Source organism: Scomber scombrus, chromosome 6, assembly GCF_963691925.1.
Source record: "Scomber scombrus chromosome 6, fScoSco1.1, whole genome shotgun sequence".
Lineage (NCBI taxonomy): Eukaryota > Metazoa > Chordata > Actinopteri > Scombriformes > Scombridae > Scomber > Scomber scombrus.
Genome location: NC_084975.1, coordinates 28,576,381 through 28,603,564, shown reverse-complemented (window position 1 = coordinate 28,603,564; position 27,184 = coordinate 28,576,381). Strand labels below are relative to the sequence as shown.

The following is a 27,184-nucleotide window of genomic DNA, read 5'->3' as shown; positions in this document are numbered from 1 at the left end:
CCTTCCAACTATTCACAATATGATTTGGATGATTAAACCTGGTTAAACAATATTAAAGCTGAGGGTTGCTATTCACAATACTCACAAGGCCATCTTTAAAGTCTAGCAATTGCAACAAAGTACAAATTACTTTGGATGAAAGAAATGGCCTTCCAACTCACTGAAAAGCCTATTATTGGCAATCACAATAAAGAGATACAGAGCGTCCTTGTAACCATAGTAACTCACTCTCACCCCGGTGTCACACATGGCGTGAGAGGAGAGAGGGAAAGACACTGTGGTTGAGGTTGCTCTGAGCAGCGTGCGTGGGAATACATCACCATATAGATTTGTGTGTATTTTTCTCTTTGCCCCCTGAGGGTCTGAATAACTCACTGCTGCTCTGTCTTGTTCATCCGTGCACTGTCACTGTCCTTTTTCAGTGTCACAATGTTATCAGTTATGAATTTGTTTTCCACTGCGTGACAAAATGAACGTGTGGCATGTGAGGCTGTGAAAAGTGTCGACTTGGCAGCTCTGATTATAAGTTAAATGTGCAGAGCCTCTGTTCTGGTGTCACACAACAGTGACTACAAGCTTATTGTTATTGTTAGATATGAAGAGAAATATCTAACAAAATCTCAACCTTTTTGTGGATTTTTCCAACATAAATCTAGTGCTTCCCAGGAGTCATTTACTCATTAACATGTATGTGTTTATATGGTCATTTTAGCATTCATGCATCTTTAGCTACAAACAATAAGTCAATATTAACTTGCAATAATTTGACACAAATTTAATTACTCTCAGTATTAAAACTAAACATTCAGCCTCAGTTGTACTTTGAGATTAATACCATTTAAATTTTGCCTTACATGCTAAACATTAGCATGCTAACATTTAGGGTGTCAGTTTAGCATGGTTGTGTAAAACAAAAATAAGGCACTGACATCAAGAGATATTTGATACATTGCAGATTAAAATACAAATAATGAACTACCATACATGCTAATATGCTAATGTAAAACTAACATTTCAAATGTTAGCATTTATCACGCTCATGGTATGCATGTTATGGCACATTAAGTCGGCGTGTAAACATGATGAGAATGTTAACATGCTACCGGTGGATCTAAAAGTGGGGCCCTTGAGGGGGCTCCAGGCGGTTCCCAGCAAAAAGGGGAATGATTTATATGACAGAATGTATGACTATTTTGGTCATGGGTTTCATACACTTTCTGTTATAAAACATCTAAAAGCAAGAATCTTATAATAACATGGGGAACCCTGGGACAGAATTTGACCAAATTGGTGGTCTATGGTCTGCATTATGTCAGTTTAGGGGTCCTTGGAGTTGGAGACCCACTGTGCTAGAAAACTAATAATTTAAATGTAACATACTGAATTTTGAGTATGTTACCATGGTAAATACATGCGTGAGATCTGATTTCTACGCACTTAAAGTATATGATTGTTGATAGGTCTATAATACATTATTATTATAGAAGTTAATCTAGAGATCCTGGTTTATTATGGGATTGAAATTGTCTCCACCAATACAAATAAATTAAACATGTCTTCAGGCTGTTAAGGCCCACCTATAGTTTTATTGTTGTATTTTCCTCCATAATGTGTCAAACATGACAAATGTGAGTGGCCTGTCTTTGCTAACCTTCTCGTGGTTGTTTCGGTGGGGTCAGACATCCCAGGGCGCTATGATAGCTTGCAAATCTGTGAACTTGCTTCAGCAGCATTTCCCTCACCTTGAGTCTGCATGAAAACAGCAATCTTTAAATCACCGGTCCAAGATCATTGCCAAATACGACAGCGCCTTCCCAATACGTCACACCCGACCTTCATTAGCGTGGTCTCCCTCGTCTTGTTGTCCTGGTTCAGTACCGTGACAGAGTTGCATCAGCAGCGGTAGACATTTAAACTGTTGTATATGTGCAGCTTCAATGAAGACAGGGATGTAACAACCCCAAAAAAACGGCAGCTTTAGCAACAAGCCCCGGCTCGTCAGGTGCGAGGGGCAAAACCTGACTGTCGAGGTTCAACGGAGCTGAAAAATCAAATTTGTCTGAGTGTGACGTTTAACCCAGCTATTTCCAGAAACAGGAATATGACAAGTAAACCGTAAAAATAGACCAAGTGTTCATAAATGGCAAAAGAACTGTCTGTATGTGTATCCTTAGAAAAAAAATGTGTTATTCTTTTGAGGGAAAACAAGAGCTATTTATAAGGATAAGGGGTCCTTTTTATTAATCTTGAACATACAGACTTGGAGAGCATGCTGGGTCAGCAGAATGAAGTTGGAGATTATTGATGGAAGCTTAACATGTCTCTCTTTAAGTTGAATGTATGGTGGGATGAAATTGGACATTGGTGGTTTCTTGCTGTAGGAGAAATATTTGTATTTCTTCTTTAATGATTAATGTATTTTTGATTTATTTTTATCTGCCTTCCATATATTTGTATATTGATATAGTTATGGGCCATATATGTTTCTAATAATAAAAGTGTATGCAGTAAATGTATATAAAAGAACATCTAACAGAGATGAATGGTAAAATAGCCTTTTTAACTAACTGAGTGTTTCTTAAAGTAAAATGTACTATCAAACCTACTCTAGTTTAACAGTACACCTTTCATCATGTTGTTGCTTATACTGATATGTTATCCAGAGGAATGTGGATTAACACTCAGAACTACGACTAGATTGGATTAATCAACCAATCCAGGCATTGTTTGATCCCAAATGGCTGTCTGAAGGGATGACATCATGCTGGTCTGGGTATTTCTAAGTTCATTTTCCCATCAATAGTACTTCACTTCAAATGTTGCCCTACAGTAAGCCATATGATAGTAGCGGTAGGCTAATGGCGACATCAAAACTTTCACGTAATCTTTCACAAATCTACTGTGCAATATGTTTAATTTCCCGCTTCTCTTTTCTCTCCTTTTTTAACAATTGTATACATTTATTTTTACTCTAATTGGAACTAGCGCTCAAAGAAGCCAAGTCACTGCCTTCAATATTGCCACCTGTGTTGCTGTGCATGTGATAATAAAAGCTATTGAATGTTAAATTAAAACAGGTGGTGGTATAACAGAAATGGTCTGTTGATAACATTTTCTTCTTTCAACTTTCAATCAGCCACAAATGAAACAGGCCAGTGTTGATCATGTGTGGATATCCAATAAAGTAGCGATCTCTACACTACTAGTAATATGTTCTGCAACACCGAACATGAACTCTTTTTTAGCTAAATGAGTATTACAAGAAGCTGTAACTCTGTTAGCTCTCATTTACCAATGGTAGAAAATGACATCTGCCGTCAGATACCATCCAAAACAGTGTTATAAATCAATTTCATTTTAAATGAATTAAAGGAAGGAAACCAAACATAAAGGCCTCAGTTTCCCCCATATGAAAAAATAATGAAAAACATGGCCCATGGTTGAACCTACCGTAACTGCCCTCAGCTAAGTATTTTCTGGGATTGATGGGGTTGTCGATCAGAACCAGTGACTGCATTTTGCCAGGTGCTTAAACATCCGGTTTTCAAAACTCACTTTTTAACCTTTACCCAACACTGGAACTGAAACTCTCCCCCATCCTCCCCATTTCAAATCCGAGGTTACATAATACACTGTTAACACTCCCCAGTTTCAGTTGAGCAGCTCAATGCAAAGCTGTGGTGTAAAAAGGTATCTGCAGTGCTGGTAACTAACTACCTTAGATACAAACAGGAAATCCTTCTAATTCAACTGAGACTGCCCGACATTTTGAACCACAGAGAGACACCACGACTTTATTGTAGGACAGAACAACATAGGGAATTCATATTTAAGGTTTGACTTTGCCACAGAATCAAAATGAAATGAAATTCCCTTCATTCTTCAGAAACAGAAAGACACCACATATCAGCAAACACTGCATGAGTAATGCCATGATATTCCACTGCAATAACATACATACTACTGAAACTGGGCTTTAGAAGAAAATATGAAATTGACCTCTGAACAAGAAAACTAGAACCAGACTTGCATACTGGTTCCAATATTATTGGCTGATACTGGCCTATCACAGATATATCGGTATCGGCATTTATGTTGTCCGATATTCACCAATATTTTTATATAGGCAGCATTTTATGTATAGTACTGTGCAAAAGTCTTAGGCCACCATTAGATAGTTGTTTTAGTAATGCTATAAAGATGATATATAATTATTTATCAGTCTCTTTAATAGAATACATCCAGAAAATACAGGAAATGTGAATGCAGTATTAAAAAACAGGAAAAACAGCTTGTATAAGCTAAAGTAGCAAGTATTTAGTGTGACCTCCTCTTACACTTGAGTAATAGCAGGAACCTTGTTCTCTTAAACCTAAATGGAATGGAACCCTAATTATTGTCATTGCTAACACCTGTATTTGTCCTGCTATTTCATGTCAAAATGAGGTTTGAGCATTACATACGCATGTTGTTAACTCATTGGAAGCTTGCTAATATGTATAAGACCAACTTTCAGTCACATCATTCCATTCAAAATGCCAAAGATCACATAATTTGTCATTATTTAGCATCAGCAAGGCCACTCTCAAAGGAAAATCAGCAAGCAAACTGGATACTCAAGACGTGGTATTCAAGCTGTTATAAAGAAATTTGAAGAATAGGGAGAGGTCAAGGTCATGGTTTTATTTTTCAGCACGATAACGATCCCAAGGACACTGCTAATGCACTGAAATCATATTAGGAGAGAAAAACAGCTGATAAAACACTGAAAGTCATGGACTGGCCTCCACAGAGTCCAGACCTGAATATTATAGAGACAATATGGTCTCACCTGGACAGAGAAAGAAATATAACTCTGGGAAGTACTGTAAAAAGCCTGGTATGATACACCAAAATACCCCTTCAGAAAACTTCAGGACAGTCTCCCCAAAAGAGTTCAAGATGTGCTTAATGCCAGAGGAGGTACTGATTTTTTTTACTCCCTTATGTTGGTATCGGCCCCAAAAATCCAGTATTGTTCAGGCCCTAAAAAACACAAAAGTCTCAATACAGCCTCAGTCTGTAAAATCTTGAAGAAAAATCTTGTTTCAGCCCACCAAAATGTAATGAGGACTGTGTTTAATATATCACCCATGCAAACTGCCATTTCAGGTATTCTTACTTGACTAATAGAGACCCTGCCAAGGACACAGATCAACATGTACAGTAAATAACATGTGAGGAAACGCAGTAGATACGTTTTCTAAGGAAAATGATTTTCATGTAGGTGTGTGAGAAGCAAAATTGTAATTTCTGGTGTAACAACACGGTGCACATCAGCCATTGCATCACATACACAGAGGAGGTTTTAAGATTGCCTTTTTCTGCATAGATTATACATGTAGAGCTGACCAATGTCTCTGTATGGTTTATTATGTTTGACTCTAATGGTAACCTGCAATGATACATGAGGAGTTGTGTTGTTTTTATTGTTGTTTTCACGCCCTCAATAGAAAGTCTCTGGGTTTTTCCATAGCCCAAGTGATGGTTTTATCCATTTTGTTCAAGCTGGTTAACTCCTATTGGAAAAACACAGCTAGACAACATAATGAAATATGTGTCAAAGGCGCTGAGATTATATTGTTTTTTTTCTGTTACTGTGCATCATGATTGTTAGTCCCACTCCCAGTGCAACTTACTGGACAACTCGATCAAAACATCTTCCAGTCCATAGCCTCAGGTGATGTGACATCAGCGTCTTTCCCTCCTCTTACATTCCCGATGTCATTGAGGAAAAAAAGAAGGAAACTGGTGAATAAGGCCACTCATTGGGCTCAGACCCAAAATTTGAGTGAGTTGAGTAATGACATCAGCATGACATTGCCAAAGCGGGCTGAGACTTTTTCAAACAAGCGTTCAACTGACAACATTGAGCAAATAGATTTTTCACTTTGCTCTCAGAAGCTTGCTTACACAAAAAGGAAGAAGGTCAACAACTTAGCCTCATTCGACAAACTTCCGATGTCAACGCTGACCTCTAACTTTTTAACTCTCGCTCTCACTTTTCATGCTATGACTCTGCATTGGAAGCAGTTCGCTCCGCAGTAGTCCACATATTTGAAGTATTAAAGGAGATTAGCGATAGTATACCTTTCCCTACAGCCATCAAAATATCATCAGAATATTTGAGAAAACGCCTAAAGAACTAAAAGGTTTCGGGAGTCAGAAGAACTGAAGTGAATACAGATGTGTTTAAATGTGTATGTATGATAAGTAAAGATGTTCTGATGTTTCTTCTCTTGTCATGCAGGTACATGGGTATCGGCTTGTCTGCGCAAGGAGTCAACATGAACAGACTTCCTGGTGAGTAACACGTATCTACGTATAGATAGAAGGATACACATTTTGATCGGATATCTCAACACTGAAATTAACTTAAGGATGTTCCAGTGGGTGGGTGGATGTCAAAATGTATTGATACACGGGCTGTAGAATAACAGAACTGAGTCTGTGGTTGAAGCAATCAGTGAGATGGGGTGAAATGAAAGGATTCCCCAAGGTTACTCAATGTGTGTGTGTGTGTGTGTGTGTGTGTGTGTGTGTGTGTGTGTGTGTGTGTGTGTGTGTGTGTGTGTGTGTGTGTGTGTGTGTGTGTGTGTGTGTGTGTGTGTGTGTGTGTGTGTGTGTGTGTGTGTGTGTGTGTGTGTGTGTGTGTGTGTGTGTGTTTTGTGAGTGCCGCGTCACGCCAGCGTCCAGCAATAACATTGGCTTGCTAGGTCGGTGCCAGAATTTCAACCTCTTAACAGTCGGATTGGCAAGTTGAGAAGAAAAAAACAAATCCTGCTGCGCTCCGTCTTTTGTTCAAGTTTGATTACACATAGAACGGCCCGTGCAGTACAATTAAGCATCTCTGGAAGGGCTGGCCAAAACCATGACCCTGAACTTTTCTAATTACTTATTGGCCCCGCAGTTGTAACCCTACAAACCCATTGGCTCAGATTACAATCAAACATTCACAATGCTGTATATGCGGTGGGTTAATTTTAGCCTTTACATCATCGAATTGTTTTGTTAGTCACTGGAAAAGGCTTGTTGAAACGTCAGGTTGTAGATATAATTGAGGTGGATTTGTGGGAAAGATGGTGGAGGCAAGATAGAAAAGTAGATGAAAGGAATAAAATAAAAGTGACAAGATTTTGTGGATAAATGAAAGTTTGTGACTAGCTGGAGGAGTGCCAACATTTATGAGATTTGGGGATGAAGGCAGGAGATGAGGATGTGCGGCGTTGCTATAGTAATTGGAAGTAGATTGCAGATCCAGTCTGAACAGTCTGTCAGCTGCAGAGAGAACATGTTGAGACATGTCCCCGAGCAGTCATATGCATCAGTGACAGATGACGTTCATTGGGCCTGTGGTCTGACGTAGGACCAACATTACGTCTCAGTTTGTGAAGCCAAATTGCTGAAAGTGTATTTTCTGTAGGAAATATTTTTAGCTTGAACATTTTGTAAGGCATTTTGTTTTACACATACAGTTTCACAAAGTATGTTAAAAATACATTAGTTTAAACTTGCACTTAGATATTTTTATTATTTATTTGAATTATAATTACAGAAGGTTCAGTACTGTATACCTGCACCTGACCATATATAAGCAAAACTCAATGGATTATTGGCAACTAAATGAAGGTGAAAGTAAGCCCAACACAAAGCAATTTCTATTTAAAAACCACAATTTAGTTTTTCATTTCCATAGAGCTGGGTGACTTGTGAGAGATAATTTAAAAAAAGAATGGTCAAAATTGATAAAGTAGAGGCCCTGATATCCAGATATTTTTGTCCCGCATATGCGTCCAGCTCTAAAACCGCTGGATCCTACATTTCCCATAATGCAACTCTTTTGTTAGACTTTTCCTGCCTAGCAAAAGAGACACTCAGTTTGTTAGGCAGGCTTTCTGTTGTAAATGTATAGTCTCCAAGCCCAGCTAATCATGATGACATCACTGTGACATCATCTGGGTTATTTTCTTAGACAGACAGCGCCTTCAGATTGGCCATAGACAATATACAATGGTCTTCACAGGCTTAGAACTACTCCTCGTTATAAGTAAACTCACTTTAATGCTACAAAACAACAAAAAAGTAGAGTTTCCCTTTAAAGTTTTTTGTACATACTTGGGCTTTTTTCATGGCAGCACCAAATTATTACCAAGATAAAGATGAAATAATATCATGGAGAATTACCAGACAGCTTTTATCACTTGTTTCTTTTCTTAATGTCAAATGCCAAACGTATCATTTTATGCGGACTGCCCTTTTCCTGTTCCTTTGTTTTACATGTGTGAATAAAGCTGGATTGACGCAAAGGTGCTACTATATAAGAGGGCAAGACAGTCTATGAGTTATCCAAGCCTTTGTCTGTACTGACACACAAGCATTTATTGTTTGCTCTGTGCTGACTCTGAATCTGTTAGTTATTTGCCAACAAAATAGTAACACAAACTGTTACATGATTGTGTTATTTATTGCTGTGAGTTGGATATGAGTTTGGAAAAAGGGTTCGAAGCACAGAGAAGAAATCCCACCCTCCATGTCCCTATATAATGTCAGCATAGTACACACGCACACACACACACACACACACACACACACACAATGACATCCATGAACGGCTCAGCGATCTCATAGCAATGACATAGGCGGAAGCATCGTGGCCATAAAGCGTCCCGAGGGCCTGACTAAAGCCCCTTGCCTCTCCCAACCAATCAGACCACTCCTCCGCTCAGACCAATCACATTGTTGTGCTTCCAGCTCTGCCTGGGGCAGTTTGACCTGCTTATTGACCAGTCAAGATCAGTCCAGCGACCGAGGTTTGTGGAATGCTGTGGACCCTAGGGCGGCCAGTTCAGCACAGTCTAGATACACACACACACACACACACACATAGACACACACACTCATTCATTCATTCTCCTCTCTTCTTGATTCACATGTGTCAAATGTCACACAAAGGGTGGAACAGCGTGGAACGGTGATGCATGTATGGACGCGTTTTCCACACCTGCTCACACACAAGTTATGAAAATATTTCGGGTTGCTAGGACGCCACTACACATCAGTAGTGGATATAGATCCTTACAGTACTACCCTGACAGATAACTGTTGATTACCTTAACTCTGACTGTGTGTGTGTGTGTGTGTGTGTGTGTGTGTGTGTGTGTGTGTGTGTGTGTGTGTGTGTGTGTGTGTGTGTGTGTGTGTGTGTGTGTGTGTGTGTGTGTGTGTGTGTGTGTGTGTGTGTGTGTGTGTGTCCTGGACTGATTGAGTTTATTTGTTTGCGTCCGTCCCCTTTCCTCCTCTGTGCATCTGTTTCTTTGTGTGCGCACTTTGTATATGTGTGTGTGTGTGTTTCCTGGTGACCTCACGCACCTGTTTGTCTTTATATATCTACAGTATATGTATGTGTGTGTGTGTGTGTCCCTTAATAGTACAATGTTCTCCACTGCTGACCTCTGTGTCTGATCCTGCTGTGGAGGCCTGCCCATTTCATTAGCATGTTGGAGCAGTGAGCCTGGCTTTAGAGGCAATATCCCTGTCAGCAGATTAATCTAATACCTCACCCCACACACACACACACACACACACACACACACACACACACACACACACACACAGAAGTATATACACATATGCAGAAAAGAAAAAAAGGAGAGACAGAACAATTTGCAGCACCCAAGTTAGAGGAAACAGCCCCGGCTCACGCCGCGCAAACACAAACACAGATGCACACGTTTGGCTTAGGTTAATACTCTGTTACATACTCACAGATACACATATACAAGTACGCATCTAATATCTCAGCTCACCCACGACCTACTTTCACTAACCCCCGCTTTGCTTTTTGGCAAAGGCGGACAAGCTGTGATTGAGGAGAGACACCGACAGAGCATCAGCAGCAGCAGCGAGCTGGCGAGCCTGACGCCGTCCACCGGGTTGAGCCCCCCCCCCCCCCCCCCCCCTCCCCCAGTCAGCCCTCTCGGCTCAGGAAGAGGAATTCCTGCAAAACTAGATTAGGGTAAAAACTTAGGGCACGGCGAGCTTGTCATCCAAATAACTGCGAGCGAATCTCTGATGACAGTTGTTTTTCTCTCCGTGTGGAAGAATGCTGCCGTAGAGAGACTGTCGCCCCGTATGTCAGCTCCGTTTCAACTGAAAATCACAGTGAAAGAATGTCTCTGTTGATCCAATCTGTTCAACAAGACAGGAGAGCCAATTTAGATTCACTGGACTGAGATCTATCTTGTCTTTTCTGTTAGTAAGAGTTACAATCAAAGTCAAGCAGAATTTATTAGCTGTCATTTTAGTAAAATATCATCCCTGAGGTGGTTTTAGGCATCAGATCAATATCAGTGTCAATATATATTTCTCATCAATAGGCTGTACATATGTAATCCTATAGGAAAGGCTCTACAGCAGAAGACGGGTGTATAAATACATAAAGGTTATTTGAGGTTAGACTGTCGGTTTGTGGCTGAGGTTTAAGGCTTTATTTAGTTTATGCAGTGTTTTGGTGGTTTTGATGGTTCTCATGCTCATAAAATATATTTATAATGATTTACTTTACAGATCTGCAAGTAATGTGGTTAATTATAGAGGTCAAATAAGAATAGCTGCTCTAAACCCAGTTAATATCAATTCATTAATAGCTTACGATTCTCTGTATTGAGTTCTGTTCTTACGTATCTTTAAAAGAATCTCTCGGTCACCGCTTCCCAAGAGGGGTCCCCAAGATAAATCTGATCAATCTGAACTGTGGCAAGATGATAAAAAAGGGACATTCCACCAAATTTGACACATAATATTCAGTGAACATGTCATGAAGAAATACCGCGGAGCTTCTGAAGTGTGCAAAAATAACACTGGTGATATGATGAGGGTTATCTCAGTTTTAGGCTTGAGGCTCAAAAAGTTTTAGCGCAACAAAACTCAGGAGGGGTTTGACAGAAGTTAGCAGAAAAGAACGTAATGAAAGACACTATCCAGCTGCATTATAGGGACTGAAAGATCCAGCTTTAGTGGAGATTGATAGTAAATGTCAGAATATTGCATCTTATTTCCTTTGATTTTGATTCCCTTTCCTCAGACTTCATGCAGTTGCAATACAAAATAGCAGTTACACACTCATCAGCACCAGAAAGAACAGGAACTTGGGGGAATTAAATGAGTAAATCATGACAATCCTCCTCCTCCTCCCCTCCCTCGTGTTCTGTACTCCTGATTCAGCCTTCTGTGCCGCTGTTCCTGTTGGCGGTGACTCACCAGTTTCTTTACATAGACCAGATTCCCCTGCTGGTTATCCAGTGCACTGCACCACACACCAAATAGTTAGAAAGTGTGTGTGTGCGTGCATGCATGTGTGGATTTGTGCATGTGTGTATGCGTGTGTGTCTGTGTGTGAATTTTCATGATACGCCCTCCAGGCAGCAGCGGTAGTCAGATGGGAAAATCTGAGCAGCACAAGTGAATGAGTAACTGCCCCCCCCCCCCTCCTCCTCCTCCTCCTCCTCCAGCAGCAGCTACTCAAGTGACCTGGAGCAAGTCACTTCACCTCAACTGCTCCAGTGAACTCAGAGGCCGTTTATACAGAGCTGCTCCCGCTCGATACGTGCGGCATACATTTCAATAAAAGCAGAAAATCCTCACTGTCAGACTTCCAAAAACATTTTTTCATAAGAGGGCAAGTATAAAATAAAAAAGCTAATCCTAATCCTCGTCCTATTTCAGGATGGGACAAGCACTCGTACGGTTACCACGGAGATGACGGACACTCCTTCTGTTCCTCCGGGACCGGCCAACCGTACGGCCCGACGTTCACCACGGGGGACGTGATTGGCTGCTGTGTCAACCTCATCAACAACACTTGCTTTTACACCAAAAATGGCATCAGTTTAGGTCAGTGAAGATGATGCTTATTCTATATGTGAACAGTTATTTGAATTATTAATTGTGTGATGTAATAATGGATAATTTAACTGATAGCTTGTTATACATGTATATTAACTTTAACTGCTTGTCTTTTTTACTTCTTAGGTGTAGCCTTCACAGACCTCCCTGTAAGTATCGTCATGTGACAGCATGATATCCACAATATACCAAACAATACACATCTTCTCCTCTGCTCTTATCATAATTTCATTTTACAGCAGCTTGGTAGGCATTAAAAAAAAACAACTCCTCGAACAGAATCTTTCTAAACCAACGATCACATTTTTCTACGCATCAAGTTCATATTGTCATAGCAAATCCACATGATGCTTATCACGCCGCTACTGTAACCAACTGTAACGGATATCCAGCATGCAGGTCCATATCTAATTGCAGCTTATGTTGGCAATTGGATCAAAAAATGAAGCTTTTTATTTTGTCCGGTGGCTGCAGTCACCGGAACATTAAAAGCCACTTTAACGGTTCTAAGCGGCCAAATCGGTTTTCAAGAATAGAACCGAAACTCCAAATCACAGTTGGCTGCTGGCCGCCGTGGCTTCCAGAGCAGATGGAGTTACCAACCACTGTCAAACTTAAAGAGCACTTAAATGGATCTATTGGGGTTTTTTTTGTTAAATTCATACACTGCTCGTGGCTTTATGTACAGCATAATAATTTAATACTGAACTCTATAAAGACAGTCAAGTAAAAAGCTTGTTCACAGCTTGTTATGTTAACCAACCTGTTTATCCAGTGTTCATTTTCTACTACAGGAACAACCTGAAACACAGCTTATTACTGTCTCATAATTATAGCTTTGTATTGTAATGAATGATCTAATATAGACCTTAAAGACTTTTATGAATCAATTAAAAGAAATGTATAACTTGACTGGTTTTCTTTCTTTCATTACCAGCCCAACCTGTACCCCACTGTGGGGCTTCAGACTCCTGGTGAGATCGTAGACGCAAACTTCGGCCAGCAGCCGTTCGTCTTTGACATCGAGGACTACATGAGCGAATGGCGAGCCAAGATCCACGGCATGATCGCTCGCTTCCCTATAGGAGAGAGGCTCGGGGAGTGGCAAGCCGTCCTGCAAAAGTAAGAGTCATTATTACCCCCCCTCCCTCCCCTCCTGACCCCACACCTCTCCACACACACACACACACACACACACACACACACACACACACACACACACACACACACACACACACACACACACACCTGTCACCATCAGGCCACCCTGTTGTTGTGAAAATGACAGCATCTAGCAGCTCAACAGAAAAAAACAAACATGAAATGATAAGCAGTAAAAGCTGGCAGTGGTACATTTTACACACCATTTACAAAACATGACACTGTTTTGAATGAGCATACAGAGACTGCAGGCTCCCATTGGGAAATGAAGGTGATGTGACACCTCTTAAGCAGATGAAAACACGATCACTCTCATTTAATAGTTTTAAATATTCCTGGCTATATCAGCTGCATTGTGACTGATAATGAGTATTTTTTGGGGCTTTTTATGCAAATGGACAGTAGAGAGAGAGATGGGTGGAAAAGTGAAATTCATGCATTCAAGCTCCCCGACCAAACTGGGAACGCTGTGATCATATTCTATAGTGTCATAGTATATACTGGTTTTCCAGCAGTGTCTACGGTCTTCCTGGTGTGATCAAATGTTGCTGCAGAGCAAAACCAATGATTGAATTCAAGATTTCCACAGCCGCTTATACGTCTTTGCTGTTTGTGCATTAATTCCATTGTGTAGGTGCAGTTACCTGCACAGTCTGTGAAAATATTGGAGTTTTTTATCATTCTGGGCAGACGGTAGACATCTGTGAGATCAGAAAAGTACCTTTTTAAAGGTGCAGCTCTTATGTGACTCAAAGAGTTACATACAAAGTGCTGAGCTCACAAATTAAGTGACTTAATCATTCGATTTAGATACTTTTTTGCAAAATTATAAACTCCTCTTTTAATGTTTGCCAAATGCAAAGTGATGCTACTAATTAGTGTAGAGCACCACAATAACTGATTTGTATGAATGTGATGTCTATGTTCTCATTACCTAAAGGGATAAAATTTGCATTTCACATACACTACATAAAGTTGTACAGTATATTTCAATGTCCATACCAGAGCTCAGATGACCAATGATAAAATAACATTAAGAAAATATGGCGTATTCATTTAAATCTTCAAAAAAGTAGATGTTGAACCTTTAACTTATCTTTGGTGTTTTGTCTCCTAGTATGGTGTCCAGCTATCTGGTGCACCACGGGTACTGTGCCACCGCAACAGCCTTCGCCAGAGCCACAGAGACCATGATACAAGAGGACCAGACATCTATAAAGAACAGACAGAGTGAGTGACTGAAACAACCACACACAGACACACAGTATGATGTCATCTTAACAGCACTAAAAATGCTGTCTTTACTTCTCCAGCAAAGGTTTAGTTGCCTGTTTTTGCTATAGAATAATGGCAGTAATGGGAATCCAGAATAACATACTTATTCATTGTATATTGTTTGTCACTAATGATATGTAACCTTTATGAATGATGCATTGGTCTCTATCTTATGATCAATATCCTGTATAAATAGCATCCTGCTTTCTTTGTCTTACAGGAATACAGAAGCTGGTGCTGGCAGGACGGGTGGGTGAAGCCATAGAAGCCACTCAGCAACTTTATCCCGGCCTGTTAGAACACAACCCCAACCTACTATTCATGTTGAAGTAAGTCAGCATATTTTTAAAGATATACATATATATGGTCAAACAAATCTAGTCTAGAAGTCAAGTCAGAAGAGTATGATTCAGCTTTCCAGCGTGTAACCCTAACACCGGTATGCCTTGGCCTCCAGGTGTCGTCAGTTCGTGGAGATGGTGAACGGTACAGACAGTGAGGTTCGCTGCTTGACCATCCGCTCCCCGAAATCCCAGGACAGTTACCCTGGCTCCCCCAGCCTCAGCCCTCGCCACGGAGCCGGCAACACACACCTGCACACTGGAGGTACACACGCTGAGAAGCAGCATGATACACAAATATAATGACAAACACCTTAAAAGCACTCACTGAAAAATAATCATTTCTTTTTTCTTTTTTTTTCACTCCATTCCATCCAACCCTCCACTCCCAGGAGCAGACAGCCCCACCTGCAGTAACGGGGTGACTCCCCCCAACAAGTCAAAGAGCCATGGCAGCGCTGGCGGCGGCGGCGGCGGCAGCGTCAAATACCCCAGCGCCTCCTCCTCCGCCTCCTCCTCCACTTCCTCCTCCCCTTCCTCCGTTAACTACTCCGAGTCCAACTCCTCTGATTCCACCAAGAGCCAGCCACACAGCGCCAACAGCACCCAGGAAACCAGGTAGGCAGCAGCACCGTCACTTTTAGACCTAATGAGCCTCTGTCATGTGTGTAATTAACAGTAACAGGTGTGATGCTGAGGGTTGGCCCTAGTATCAGATGCAGCATGTAATCAGGATATGTGCTCATAAATAAAAAGAAATGTCACAGGTAATGACCGGTGTTACCACCTCATCATTAAGGACCTATTTTTTATCGCTCAAGCGCAATGCCCAGTGCAGCGTGATAGGTCTCGGGCACAAAGACTCTGCAGGCGTCTTTTTGAGCGCACCTGCTATTTTGGTTCATGTATGTGCAGCAGCGCAAAGTGGGAAAGGGCTGGATGAAGGTGGATACAGATGGGAAGGTTTGGTGATGAGTAAATACACTCTCAGCCAGTCACATCACCGGTCCCCTAGCTCTGAAACAGCTGAGCCAATCACAGCGAAGCACGACATCAACAACAGCTCCGCAAATGAAGAATTAGAGCAGATCGTCAACAAGGCCATAAATATGCTGGCGATGATAAACAAAATAGTTCGGTGAAGCCGTCAATCTGATTTCAGCCTTAATTCCATCTCTAGTAGTTAACGGTCGCCTTGTGAAATGTGACACAGCTGCGTTGATGCTGTAATGCATTTACAAATAGAACATGACACGCTTCTTTTTCTGAATAAAAAAAAGTTGTAAAGAAGTCATAAGCGACCAGTCTGATATATGTAGAGGTGTGTGAGGTTGTTCTGTAGCTGCCTGGTGTCATTTGCACTTAATTTACTAAAGTGGACGGCCTCTGGTTCTCAACTCAGAGGCTTCAGATTGATCAACATATCTGTCCTGTGATGTTATGATTTAAAGAATATTTTTTATGCTGTATAAAGAAGCTACGGGAAACAGATACTGCAAGAATCACCATCATTTATAGATAAATACACTCCACTCGCCTCTCCTCACACGCGTGCACCGTTCGCTCTGTGCTGGACACCAAAATACCACACAGACATGCAAAGGGAATTTCAAAGTCAGGAAAATAAACTGTGGTACAGGATGGTTTAATCTTCCATGAATCACCACCACAGTCATTTTCTCGTTGTGGATCTTCTTTGATTAGATAAGAAGGATGTGAGCGACCTTTGCCATGCAAATGTATCAAAATACTGAGTTTTAATGGAACGCCCTACATCATATTCTGTGAACTACTAAAACTACTAAAACAGAGAGGAACGTTAAGGTCATTACCCAAAAATCTTATCTTTGCTGACCCTCCTTGCTGCAGTGACGTAGACGTGTACTCCAGGGTTGTGTCAGTACACTGTGACATTTGGTCACAGGTGCAACAGAGCACACTTCTGCTCGCTGTTAAAGTAACTGCACTCTAGAACGTATACGGTGGAAGAGCTACTGTTGGGCTTGTGATCACTGAGCTAGTGCAGCCCTTGCTCTGCACTGCTTTAAATCACTGCTGCACAGAGTGTGAAAGCAGCATGTGGTCACCACCAGCTGGCAACCTCAGCAAGAGTATCTGGAGCTAGCATTTAAAGAGCCACATCCCACATGCAACTATTTTAAGTTTTGAATTAGTAGTTTCCATTTGGATGACTAAACACTTGTGTGCTCTAATGGACCTCTGTGTGTTTGTGTGTGTGTATGTGTGTGTGTGTAGTGACAGTGAGATGGACATAGAAACAGAGCACTATACCAACGGGGTTGTTGAGAGCTCCTCAGCACGCATCATGAATGGCACATACAAACATGAAGAGATCCTCCAGCCAGACGACAACAGCATTGGCAACGGTGTCACAGGTAAACACACGCACGCACAAACACACACACACACACACACACACACACACACACACACACACTTCTCCTTTTATTCATCTTTACATGCTTTGTCGTATTCTATCCTCTGTATGCCTCTTGCTTTCTTGCATTTCCCTCCTTTTTCTCACGTACAACTTTCCAATATGACGTTTCAATGTGTGTGTACCTGTGTGTGTGTGTGTGTGCATGTGTGCATCTCAACAGCAGACGAAGGTTACAACAACAGTAGACAGCTTTGTGGAGGCAACCAGGCAGCCACGGAGAGGATGATCCAGTTTGGACGGGAGCTGCAGGCGCTCAACGAACAACTGTGCCGCGAGTACGGCAAGAATGCCACGCACAAGAAGATGTTACAGGTACACACACACACACACACACGCATGACTACACACACACACACTGGCTTGAGTTCAACAAAACATCTGTGCTACAACAGATTAAAGCGGTGCCAAAACTGGGCTGAAGAGATTTCTTGTGTTGGCACCAGTTAAAATCCTGATGGCAGCGGTGTGTACACGCTGCAGGAACTGGAGCGACTTCTGATTTCAGGATGTGCTGTAATAAAGCAGATAGTGTCCAAACTGTCTACTACTATTTAGTTTTGGCCAGTTCTCCGGTGCACTGGACAATGCTCAACCTGCAGTGAAATGATGAAGGATCTGCCAAAGAGCTTCACTGTAGCTATAAACTGTTTTCTAATATAAGAATTTTGTAGTAAGGCAAGGCAGCTTTATGAAACGTAGCGCTGACACAGAGTGACATTTCCAACCCATCTGGAGTTGTGTTTTTGGTCACTTGACTAGTAGTGGGTTGTTTTTTTTTCCTATGGTAGCCATGCTGATCCATGCTGACACAGCATGAGTATTTTTGTAGAAAATGCATTAAGAGTCTGCTGTTTACAGCTCTTTCTATTTTTAGTATTCCTCTCTGCTCTATTTAAAACTGATCCACTGACCATATATCTCCACATCTGACCTATTTTACAAAATAGCACCGCTATTAATTAAGCTCTGCTACTTCTAAAACACATTTAATTCCCTTTAACTTTATCTTAGTGAAAGCCTTCCGGTAGTTTGTCAAGCAGGAAGCTTTTAATTCAATGCAGCAACAGCGACAGGAAGTGTTTTAATCAGCAGAAACTTAGCACGGCTCTGATGGCGATCGGGAAACTGTAACGTGTAATAAGATATCTGAAAGTACAAACAGGAACAAAACATCAAACCAAACAATTTCAGCTGGACGAGAGCTGAACAGTGTCTTGAAACATGATGCTTGTTTGGGATCTTTAGTTCGCTTATCTTTCAGTTCTGATTTGGTCTCCACCAACTCCCGAATAGAAATGTGGGTCTCAATTTGCTAAAAAGTTGCTTAAGCAGCACAGAGCTGCAATGATGTCTGAGTAGATACAACACTAGCTAGATGGCAGGTGGCTCTATTCCTACAACTGACCTGCAGACACAGCATGGTCTTACAGGCTCAATCATTCATATTTAGTATCACCTTAAAACTAATACTAATGCCGCCGTTTGTATCAGTAATGGAGTCTAATCAGCTATCAGTCAATGCTTCACTGTCTCCAGGAATGTAACATAAGCTATGAGATCAAGCTCATTTTCTGGCCAGATGGTACATCATCATTCTAAACCAGGAAGCTGCTGAATGTACACACTGCAGTGATGTTCCAGCTGTGTTGTATTCATACGAGCCTCTTTCTGTCTGTCTGTATATGTGTGTAGGATGCATTCAGCCTGCTAGCGTACTCAGACCCGTGGAACTGCCCCGTGGGCCAGCAGTTAGACCCCACGCAGAGAGAATCGCTCTGCTCCGCACTCAACAGCGCCATATTGGGTAAGTAAGCACTGGACATTGTTCCGGTCTTTGATTTCAAGTAGATCACTTGTGACTTTTAAAGTTCTAACCAATTTACCAACACAACAACAATGTAAACTACCTTCGTTACCTATTTCACCCTAGTTATACATGCAATATGGCACTGTACAGTTCAAATGTACAACTTTTAAAAGACGTATTAGCCTTAAAGTAAATTTGAATTGAAAACCTGTGACACATAGGAAGACATGTAACAATGAAATCTTATCAGAGATGTTTATATTTTGTGTATCAGACATAACGTAGTCCATGCAATAATGGAACTGAATGGATTATCTAATATATATCTCTGTTGTTGGGAAAGCCATCTAAAGCCATTTCACCTCAAAGTTCATTTAGTAGCTGTTTTGAAGCTTTCGATCACATTGCATGATCTTCATCAGCAGTTGGAATTTGCTCTGTTGTCATGGAGCTGTTAATGTTAAAAGTTTCATACTTCATTCTTGACCTTGGAAACAGCAATTCACAAACCAGTATCCCCTTTAACGTTCATTTAGTAGCTGTTCTGGGGCTTTCGATCACATTGCATGACCTTATGACTTCTAGATTTAATCCATCTCTGACTCTTTATTGTGGGTTTTTTTTCTGCTTCAGAGTCCCAAAATCTGCCCAAGCAGCCTCCTCTGATGTTAGCGCTGGGCCAGGCCACAGAGTGTGTTCAGCTCATGGCTCGAGTCCGATCTGGTTCCTGCTCCTTTGCCAGAGTAGACAACTTTTTGCACTAGCACAGGTCCAGGTGAGTATATTAATGTCGCCTGAGACATTAATACTACAACCACGCACAATACTTAAAAACACAGCAATTATACTGATGCCTTAATTATCACTTAAATAGAGCATACACACATATAATGAAACCCATTTGTGCATTGTGTACATACATTGTTTACATTAATAGAACAATTACTCACAAGCTAAGTGAAAATAGCCAATCAGTGTATCTGTTCTGTACATTCATATAAAAACAATTAGTTTGAACCATGCTACTGTAATTCATACACCTGGCTTAGACAATTACCTGTCTCTCCACAGGTTTTATGTTAAGTAGCACTGAGAGAAGGCATGTCCAGCAGGTAGTTGTCAAGGCGACGGAGGAAAGAGCATGCGTGTGATTGGTGTGTTTGGCTGTCCGTCAGACCGAGCCAGCGGCACAAACAGAGGAGAGCGGAGGAGAGCAGAGAAGAAAGCTTCCTTTTAATTTAGTATTATCAAATAAAGAAATGTGTGACACTATTTAAAGATAATTAATTATTATTCTGTTTATCTAGCCTTTTTTTTTAGTTCTTTTTTTTTTTTTGTCAGTTTGTTGTGCTCATCCAGGACAAAAAAAACTTTTGTAATTCCCCCTTTTATTTTCTCTTTTTGTTTTTCATGGGTTGGATTTTGATTCCTTAAGTTCAGTATTTTATTTTATTTTTCACATGTTGTTGTCATTGTTCACCATATCACAGACCGCATTACCCACAGCTGGTTACCACGGTGACCCCCCCCCCCCCCACACACACACACACACAACTGTAGGTCACTTTAAAAACACTTGAAGTTTATTATTATATCATTTAATAAGTTACAGACAGACTTATAACTGCACCTATTAATGACTGTCTGCTAAGAGACATTAAAACATTAATGTGCTCATGCTGTCAGTTCAGGGTTGCTGCTTCACTATTATTTCAGGATACTACTCTTTGATTGTCTATCAGCTGCTGTCAGACTTCAAGCTCTAGCGAGGACAGTGCCATCGAATCCCTGTCAAAGTCACTCTGGTGTGGAGGTGGGGCATATGTGCTGATGGGGGCTTGGTGTGGTGTTTCCTTTTGAAATAAAGAGATAATAACACTTCTCATAGTGGAGAGCAGATTTGTCACTGTGGTCAAGGCTGATGCAGTAAATACCAAAATATATTCCACAAAGATGAGAATTTAAAAAAGTAGTGGCTGTATTGCCAAAACCTTCCTAAATGATGATTATGTTTCAAACAGAAAACACTGCTATTGCCTAAATTGATGACGAGGGATTCAATTGGAGTATTTCAAGTGTTAGAGCTTTATTTCTTACAGTGCAGGACCGAACCTAACACTGTTATCATGGTCACCTTAATGCCAGCAGAGAAAATCAGTATTAAAGGCTGACTAACGTGTGTGTGTGTGTGTGTGTGTGTGTGTGTGTGTGTGTGTGTGTGTGTGTGTGTGTGTGTGTGTGTGTGTGTGTGTGTGTGTGTGTGTGTGTGTGTGTGTGTGTGTGTGTGTGTGTGTGTGTGTGTGTGTGTGTGTGTGTGTGTGTGTGTGTGTGTGTGTGTGTGTGTAAAAGTCAAGTTACCCCTGGGGATTTCATTACGGCAGTCTTTTCTTCTTTTTTTTTACATCATGTGTTGTCAGAATGTCAAATACACAGGTAAAAAACAATTTGCCAAACAGGAACATTTTTAATTTGAGGATGCCCTTTATGATAATTAAGTAACACTGTTTTTTTCTTTTCTTTTCCATTTTGGGCAACTGATTTCAAAACACCCGAGGGTTATGAAAACTAGTTCTGTGTGTTGATTTATGTTCTCTCCTCTCACATAAACCCCTCCATCCATAACACCCACAAGTTTGTTCATAGAGACCAAAACAATAAGATAGAAAAAAAATGAATCTCTTTATCTCTTTGCTGCAGTTCAGGTGTTCAGATCACTTGTAATAAAACTACCAAGCACCACTTCCAGCCCCCAACAGCATTAAAATGAACCACTGCTCGCTGTCAGCTGCTTTGTATGGAGTCCCAAACATGCCGTGCTACATTAAAAACTAAAACATGATGATACACGTAATCAGAGTAAAATATATAATTGAAGCAAAAGCTTGTGAAATAAGGTAATAAATTATTATTGAAACTAAAATGTTTTTGAATGAAAATGTTATTTTTTTATCATTATTATAGAGTTTTGCAGTTTGTCATTATTTTATTATAAAAAAAAAACAAAATAAGGCAAAATTTCCATTTGTTTTTTTTAAAGCCCGTTTTTTATTTCGTGATGTCACTTTTCGTGCCAGTAGAGCCATCAGCTCTCTCACCTTTGAGTCAGTCACATGCCTCTAGCCTATGCACAGAACTGAACTTTTTTAAATTTGTCTTCATAGATAAGGAAAATGAAATGTGTCTACACATGCTACCAAACCAGCTAATGAGAGATGTTGGCTTGTAACTAGCTAACTGAGTGATAGTGACAATGTGTCTCACTGAAAGTCACACGACTCTCTGAAGAGCTGTAAAACAAGAGTCCTTCTCTTTGGTTGCTCAATAGAAGCTAGCTAGATGGCAGTTGTTTCTGGAAGGTAGGGGGCATGTGATTGGTTCAAGTTGAGGAGGTGGGAGTTGGTGACAACTCTGCTGTGGTGCCGTCATGAAATAAAATCCAATAAAACTGTTGATATAAAAATAAGATGATGAAATAACATTTCATAATGATGGTTCTTTTCTATATTTTACACAAATCTATTCATAAGAGTATTTGTTTTATAATTAATTTATTCTTTTTTTTTTAAATTCTGCACTATTTGGGCCTCCATACCTTTGCTCCTCTTCCAGAAGTTCAGATTTTGACGTTTTAATTCCAACAACTTGATATCTGTATATTTGACAACTTCATCTTTCATCTTATTTTGGGAACTCCTCTTTGTGTATATAAAAAGATGGTTGTTCAAGGCAAAATGACTGTAACCCCATTACCATGTGTATCATTCATCGGATTTTGATAACAAACAGGATTTTGGTTCATCCCTTAGCTTGATATAAACCATCATTTTGTCTTCTCTTCTAACAAATGTTGTCTGACTAGTGGCAAGCTGTCACTCTAGCTGCTTTGCTGTGACCTGGCAGATGGCTCATGGATCCACCCTGAAGTGTATATTTCCATTCATAAGAGAATTTCAGTCTATGGTAGAGAAACCATTGAATAACATAATACTGGAGATGTGTGTATGCAGTGTGGGGTTTACTACAGGGTATGTGGTCACACTTTTTACCAAGCTGTTTTTTTTTAAATAAACACACACTTCTGCTATAATAGGAACTATTCTAATAACTACAAACACACATGCAGTACACACATGACATCTGCTTCTGCAGCTGTAAAGGACTTCTGTTACACAAACACTTGTAAGTGAAAGAATAACCTCTGTTGCATACCTGTAGGGAACCAGTCTCCCAGCTGTCTTTTGTGTTGGAGCCTGGGCTGCGTCCCAGCTCTTTTACCACGCACCCTTCCTCTAATCCCTGCGTAGACATAGCCACTGATCTGATCAGTGATTGTTTAAGGAAGCGAGGGATGTGAACAGTTTTGGAAAAAATTCCCCCCCCCCCTCCCCCGAGGCTTTTGAAGCCACAAAGACTTCTTCTGGAGAGGCCGGAGAGAAATGGATATAGGCATTGCAGACAAGCTGTGCACAATTGACTTCTATCATGAATTTAATTTCATATTTTGACTTTTGAGTTTTAGCCAATGAAGAAAAGAGAAAAAAAGAAGAAAAAAAAGAAAAATGAATAAAAAAAAAAATTGTGAAATGAGTTACCCTCTACTTAGCATGACTTTTAAAACCTTTAAAACAATATAAAAAAGGAAAAAATGATAATTGAAAAAAAAAAAACTATGTACTGGAAACATGTTTAAAAAAAAGATATTGTATTCTGTTTAATTTTGACAGAATTATTTTTATTAAAATACATCCATAAGCATATGATTGATCTCCTGGTTTTTCTTTTTTTTCTTTCTTTGCTGTGTTTTCTATTCATTTAATAAGTTTTCCTCCCCACAGCCAAGATATAACACAAGGTGGATTGGACATAGCAACAACAGCTCAAGCTGATAACGGCTGTTTTTTTCATCGCAGTTTTCCACAAAATCACACTGATAAAGCAAGTTTGTGCAAATTGTGTGCACATATAAGTACTGTAATAATCAATCTGAGCACACAGAGTCACCTGGAAGTCTCATCAGGCCTCCAGGTTAATGAATTCAAACATTTCCACCATCTCAACACGACACCCAATGACTGACTCAAATAGACGCTACGGTGTCGATGGCCGTGTACTTATAGAACTGGTAATTGGGATGTTTCCTGTGAGATGTCGTCTTCCCAAAAATTGCGAAAGTGTGGAAACATTTCTTTCACTGACTGGGCGCTTCCTCTTTGCACGTTTCCTGTTTATTCATCACTTATGTAGAAGGGGATCATTATCCAGTGAACTGTGGCTGTGTCAATACTAACCAAGTTCTTCCTGGTTTTTCTTAAAACACACAAAGGCCTCTCAGTCCTGAAGCATGGATTTAAAAAATGAATTAACTGCAGCAGGTTGTAGGCTTGGTGATAATCTTAATTATAAGTGTCAAGTGTGCCTTCTGTGTGATGGCAAACTTTGATTAAGGGCCGGTGTTATTTTACCCACCACAAGCATTCCTATTACCTGTCAGACACTCTAAACTGCATGGATGCTCCTCAACTCCACAACTGTGCGTGAACAGCAGGGAGCGTTTAGCAGTTCATGATTAGCACAGTGTCTCATTTGGACTCTTGCTTCATATTGTAGACATGATGCAGAGACTTTAATATGGATTCCTGTCAGCGAAAGAGAAAAATGGCGTGGCGTGACTCAGTCTGATTATCTAACTAATTGTTAAATGTGCTGAAGTATTTCCACAATAAATCATTTTACAGGAAGAAGGAAAAAATAAATAGAACTTACAAAATAAAGTGGCACTCAATCAGATCATAGGGAGATTTGAGACTTTTACTTTGCATGTTAATACCTTTAAACTGTGAGCACAAGATATCACTATATATGGAACGGAAAATTAAGTTTGTGTTAAATGTGATCATGCATTGAGTTACAGCAGACATGTTTTATGCTTCCAGCAAAAAGCTCAGAATACAAAGCAGCACATTTTAAGCATTTCAAAAAAGAGGAGTAATTTTTATTGCCTGTGTTGCATTCTGCCCTCTGCTGTACTGTAGTTGGACAGCAGAGGGCAGAATGAGGTTGGTAAATACATCTATACCATCACAGCACTGAGAGACATCCTTAGATTATTTTTTTTTCACTCATTCAGTCATTTCATAGTTTAATTTAAAAAAAAAATGGAAGAACATCTGCTCAGTACTTTACTAGATACTAGAGCAGGTCCTTTTTTAGATAATCTTCCCCAATCACTATATGTTTTAAATTGACATATTTTCCATACATTCCACTGATAAAACCCTACAAATGATCAAACTGTGATCAAAATGAAACATTGCACACTCTAACAACGGTGTGTCCTCTTTCCTTTGATAATCACATAAAGAATGAGCTCCAGCTGATCAGTCAAAACTCACACACACACTAATACAATCTCTGTTCATGGGAAAATTCATGGTAAAGAAAAAACAATACAATAGATAATACATGAATTATGTTTATAAAATATTGTGAAAATTGTTAAAGAGTGCTAATGCAGACAAAGTGTGAGGAGGTAAGTATGGTGCATATGTGTGTGAAAGAATCTGTACATTCAAGAGTCAATTTAAGGGAAAGATTTCTTGTATGAATCTGTTGGCAAAAGGTTCGATAGCAATCATTTGTTAAACAAGAAAAGAGAGTCATGTAACACATTTCCTCTGAGAAGCATACATAGTCTTTATTTGTCTTCAATATTGCAGATATTGAAGACAAATAAAGAATGGTTCTGTGGAAAATCTTTGTGAGAAGTTAGATGAAATCAAGTCATAAGAAGTCATCACTTGCAAACAACAGAATGTCAGTGTGTAAATTGTGTCTTTTCAACTCAACCGTCAGGACTCGGAAAATGATGTAGGGGAGAGCGGGGTAGGTGGTGACACTTTTTACTGTCCTTTGAATATCTCATTAACCGTATCCTGAAGAGATTCCCTTTCAGTGTGTATCGGAAGCCTAAAGTGTCATGTAGGAATTAGAATGGTCTTACTCTCCTTTTATTACTAACCTTATTATTACCATTACTTTTTAATGGTAGTGATTGTTTAATTATAAACTCATTGTGGAAAAGCCTAGAAGAGAAACTGAACGTCCTCTCATATCAATGTCAGGTGGTTTATTCCAGAAATGACTTTGGAAATAACATCTCACCCAAATTCTGAAAATTTTGCTTTTCCAACACTTTTAAACAGCGCCCTCTAGGGACCGACATCTAATGAATGTGACAGCCACACCTGTTCTCCCCTACCTGTATTCTTGTTTAATTGAACTGTTTATTGGAGTAGAGCACTGAGGGGTTTTACAGCTCCAGGTGAAGGATGTATCTTCAGAAATGTTATAAAATGGGTAACATATTTATTATTATGGATGCAGAAGTGAGGCCAGTTTAATAGGAACAACAAAGGACCGAGAATGGATCCCTGTGGTACACCGCAAAGCTTCTGAACTCATGCCAGTGTAGTCCTAGTGACAGTGTTGTCTGTCAAGTATGTGATCACTGTGGTGGGATGGTGTATAAATAGCACGCAACTTTAAGGACATTTCACATGTCATATGTATGTAGTATTAGCTTTTCATGTGTCATTTAACACCATATTTTAAGATGTTAATGCTGTTAGTTAGATTTAGGCACAAAAGTCCCTAAATTTGGATTAGATTAGGATTATTATATAGGAAGATTATGGTTTGAGTTCAAATGCTTTGGTGTAGACTGGTGCCAGAATAGAGGGGACAATGAGACTTTTTGTCCCACCACCTCCAGGTGTTATGATGATAAAGTGATAACATCTATATATCATAACTGGTGCGAGTGTGTGACATACCGTGTGTGTGTGTGTGTGTGTGTGAATATTGAATGTTACACAGCAGCGGGAGATGCAGCAGGTGCTATTAATGAGGTGGCCAAGCTACTGCATCTCAGGTCCATGTAGGTGAATGATGGTCTCTGAATCCTCCATCCAAAGTAGTGTTCAACGTATTTGATAACAGGATAAACAAATATTTTCTGTTTTTCATGTGAATTTAAAAAAAAAGAAAAAAAAAGAAATCCCAATGCCCTTCAAGGAAACAGAAAGAAAATGAAACCAAAAGCAGAAAAAACAACGTGTTTGTCCGCTTTCGTGGATATTATCTGCTCCTGCTGCATCTTTGATATGTGTGTGAACACCATTGATTATTTAAATCTCT

At 40.1% G+C, this 27,184-nt stretch overlaps 1 protein-coding gene across 2 annotated transcripts in view; it reads left to right on the top strand.

Annotated features, from left to right (window-relative positions):
* The window catches only part of ranbp10 (RAN binding protein 10), a 34,788-nt gene extending 11,240 nt beyond the window's left edge, over positions 1–23,548 (top strand). The window contains exons 3-15 of one of the 2 annotated variants that reach the window (XM_062420875.1): positions 6,290–6,342; positions 11,764–11,931; positions 12,070–12,092; positions 12,881–13,065; positions 14,222–14,334; positions 14,600–14,708; positions 14,837–14,985; positions 15,113–15,338; positions 16,977–17,116; positions 17,342–17,493; positions 18,874–18,985; positions 19,622–19,763; positions 20,060–23,548. In XM_062420875.1, coding sequence (XP_062276859.1) covers positions 6,290–6,342; positions 11,764–11,931; positions 12,070–12,092; positions 12,881–13,065; positions 14,222–14,334; positions 14,600–14,708; positions 14,837–14,985; positions 15,113–15,338; positions 16,977–17,116; positions 17,342–17,493; positions 18,874–18,985; positions 19,622–19,752 — 1,561 coding nt within the window. In that variant the 3' untranslated portion in view covers positions 19,753–19,763; positions 20,060–23,548. Of the gene's footprint in view, positions 1–6,289; positions 6,343–11,763; positions 11,932–12,069; positions 12,093–12,880; positions 13,066–14,221; positions 14,335–14,599; positions 14,709–14,836; positions 14,986–15,112; positions 15,339–16,976; positions 17,117–17,341; positions 17,494–18,873; positions 18,986–19,621; positions 20,036–20,059 lie in introns of those variants that run through there. The other variant, XM_062420876.1, reaches the window with a different exon arrangement.
* Positions 23,549–27,184: the final 3,636 nt, after the last annotated feature.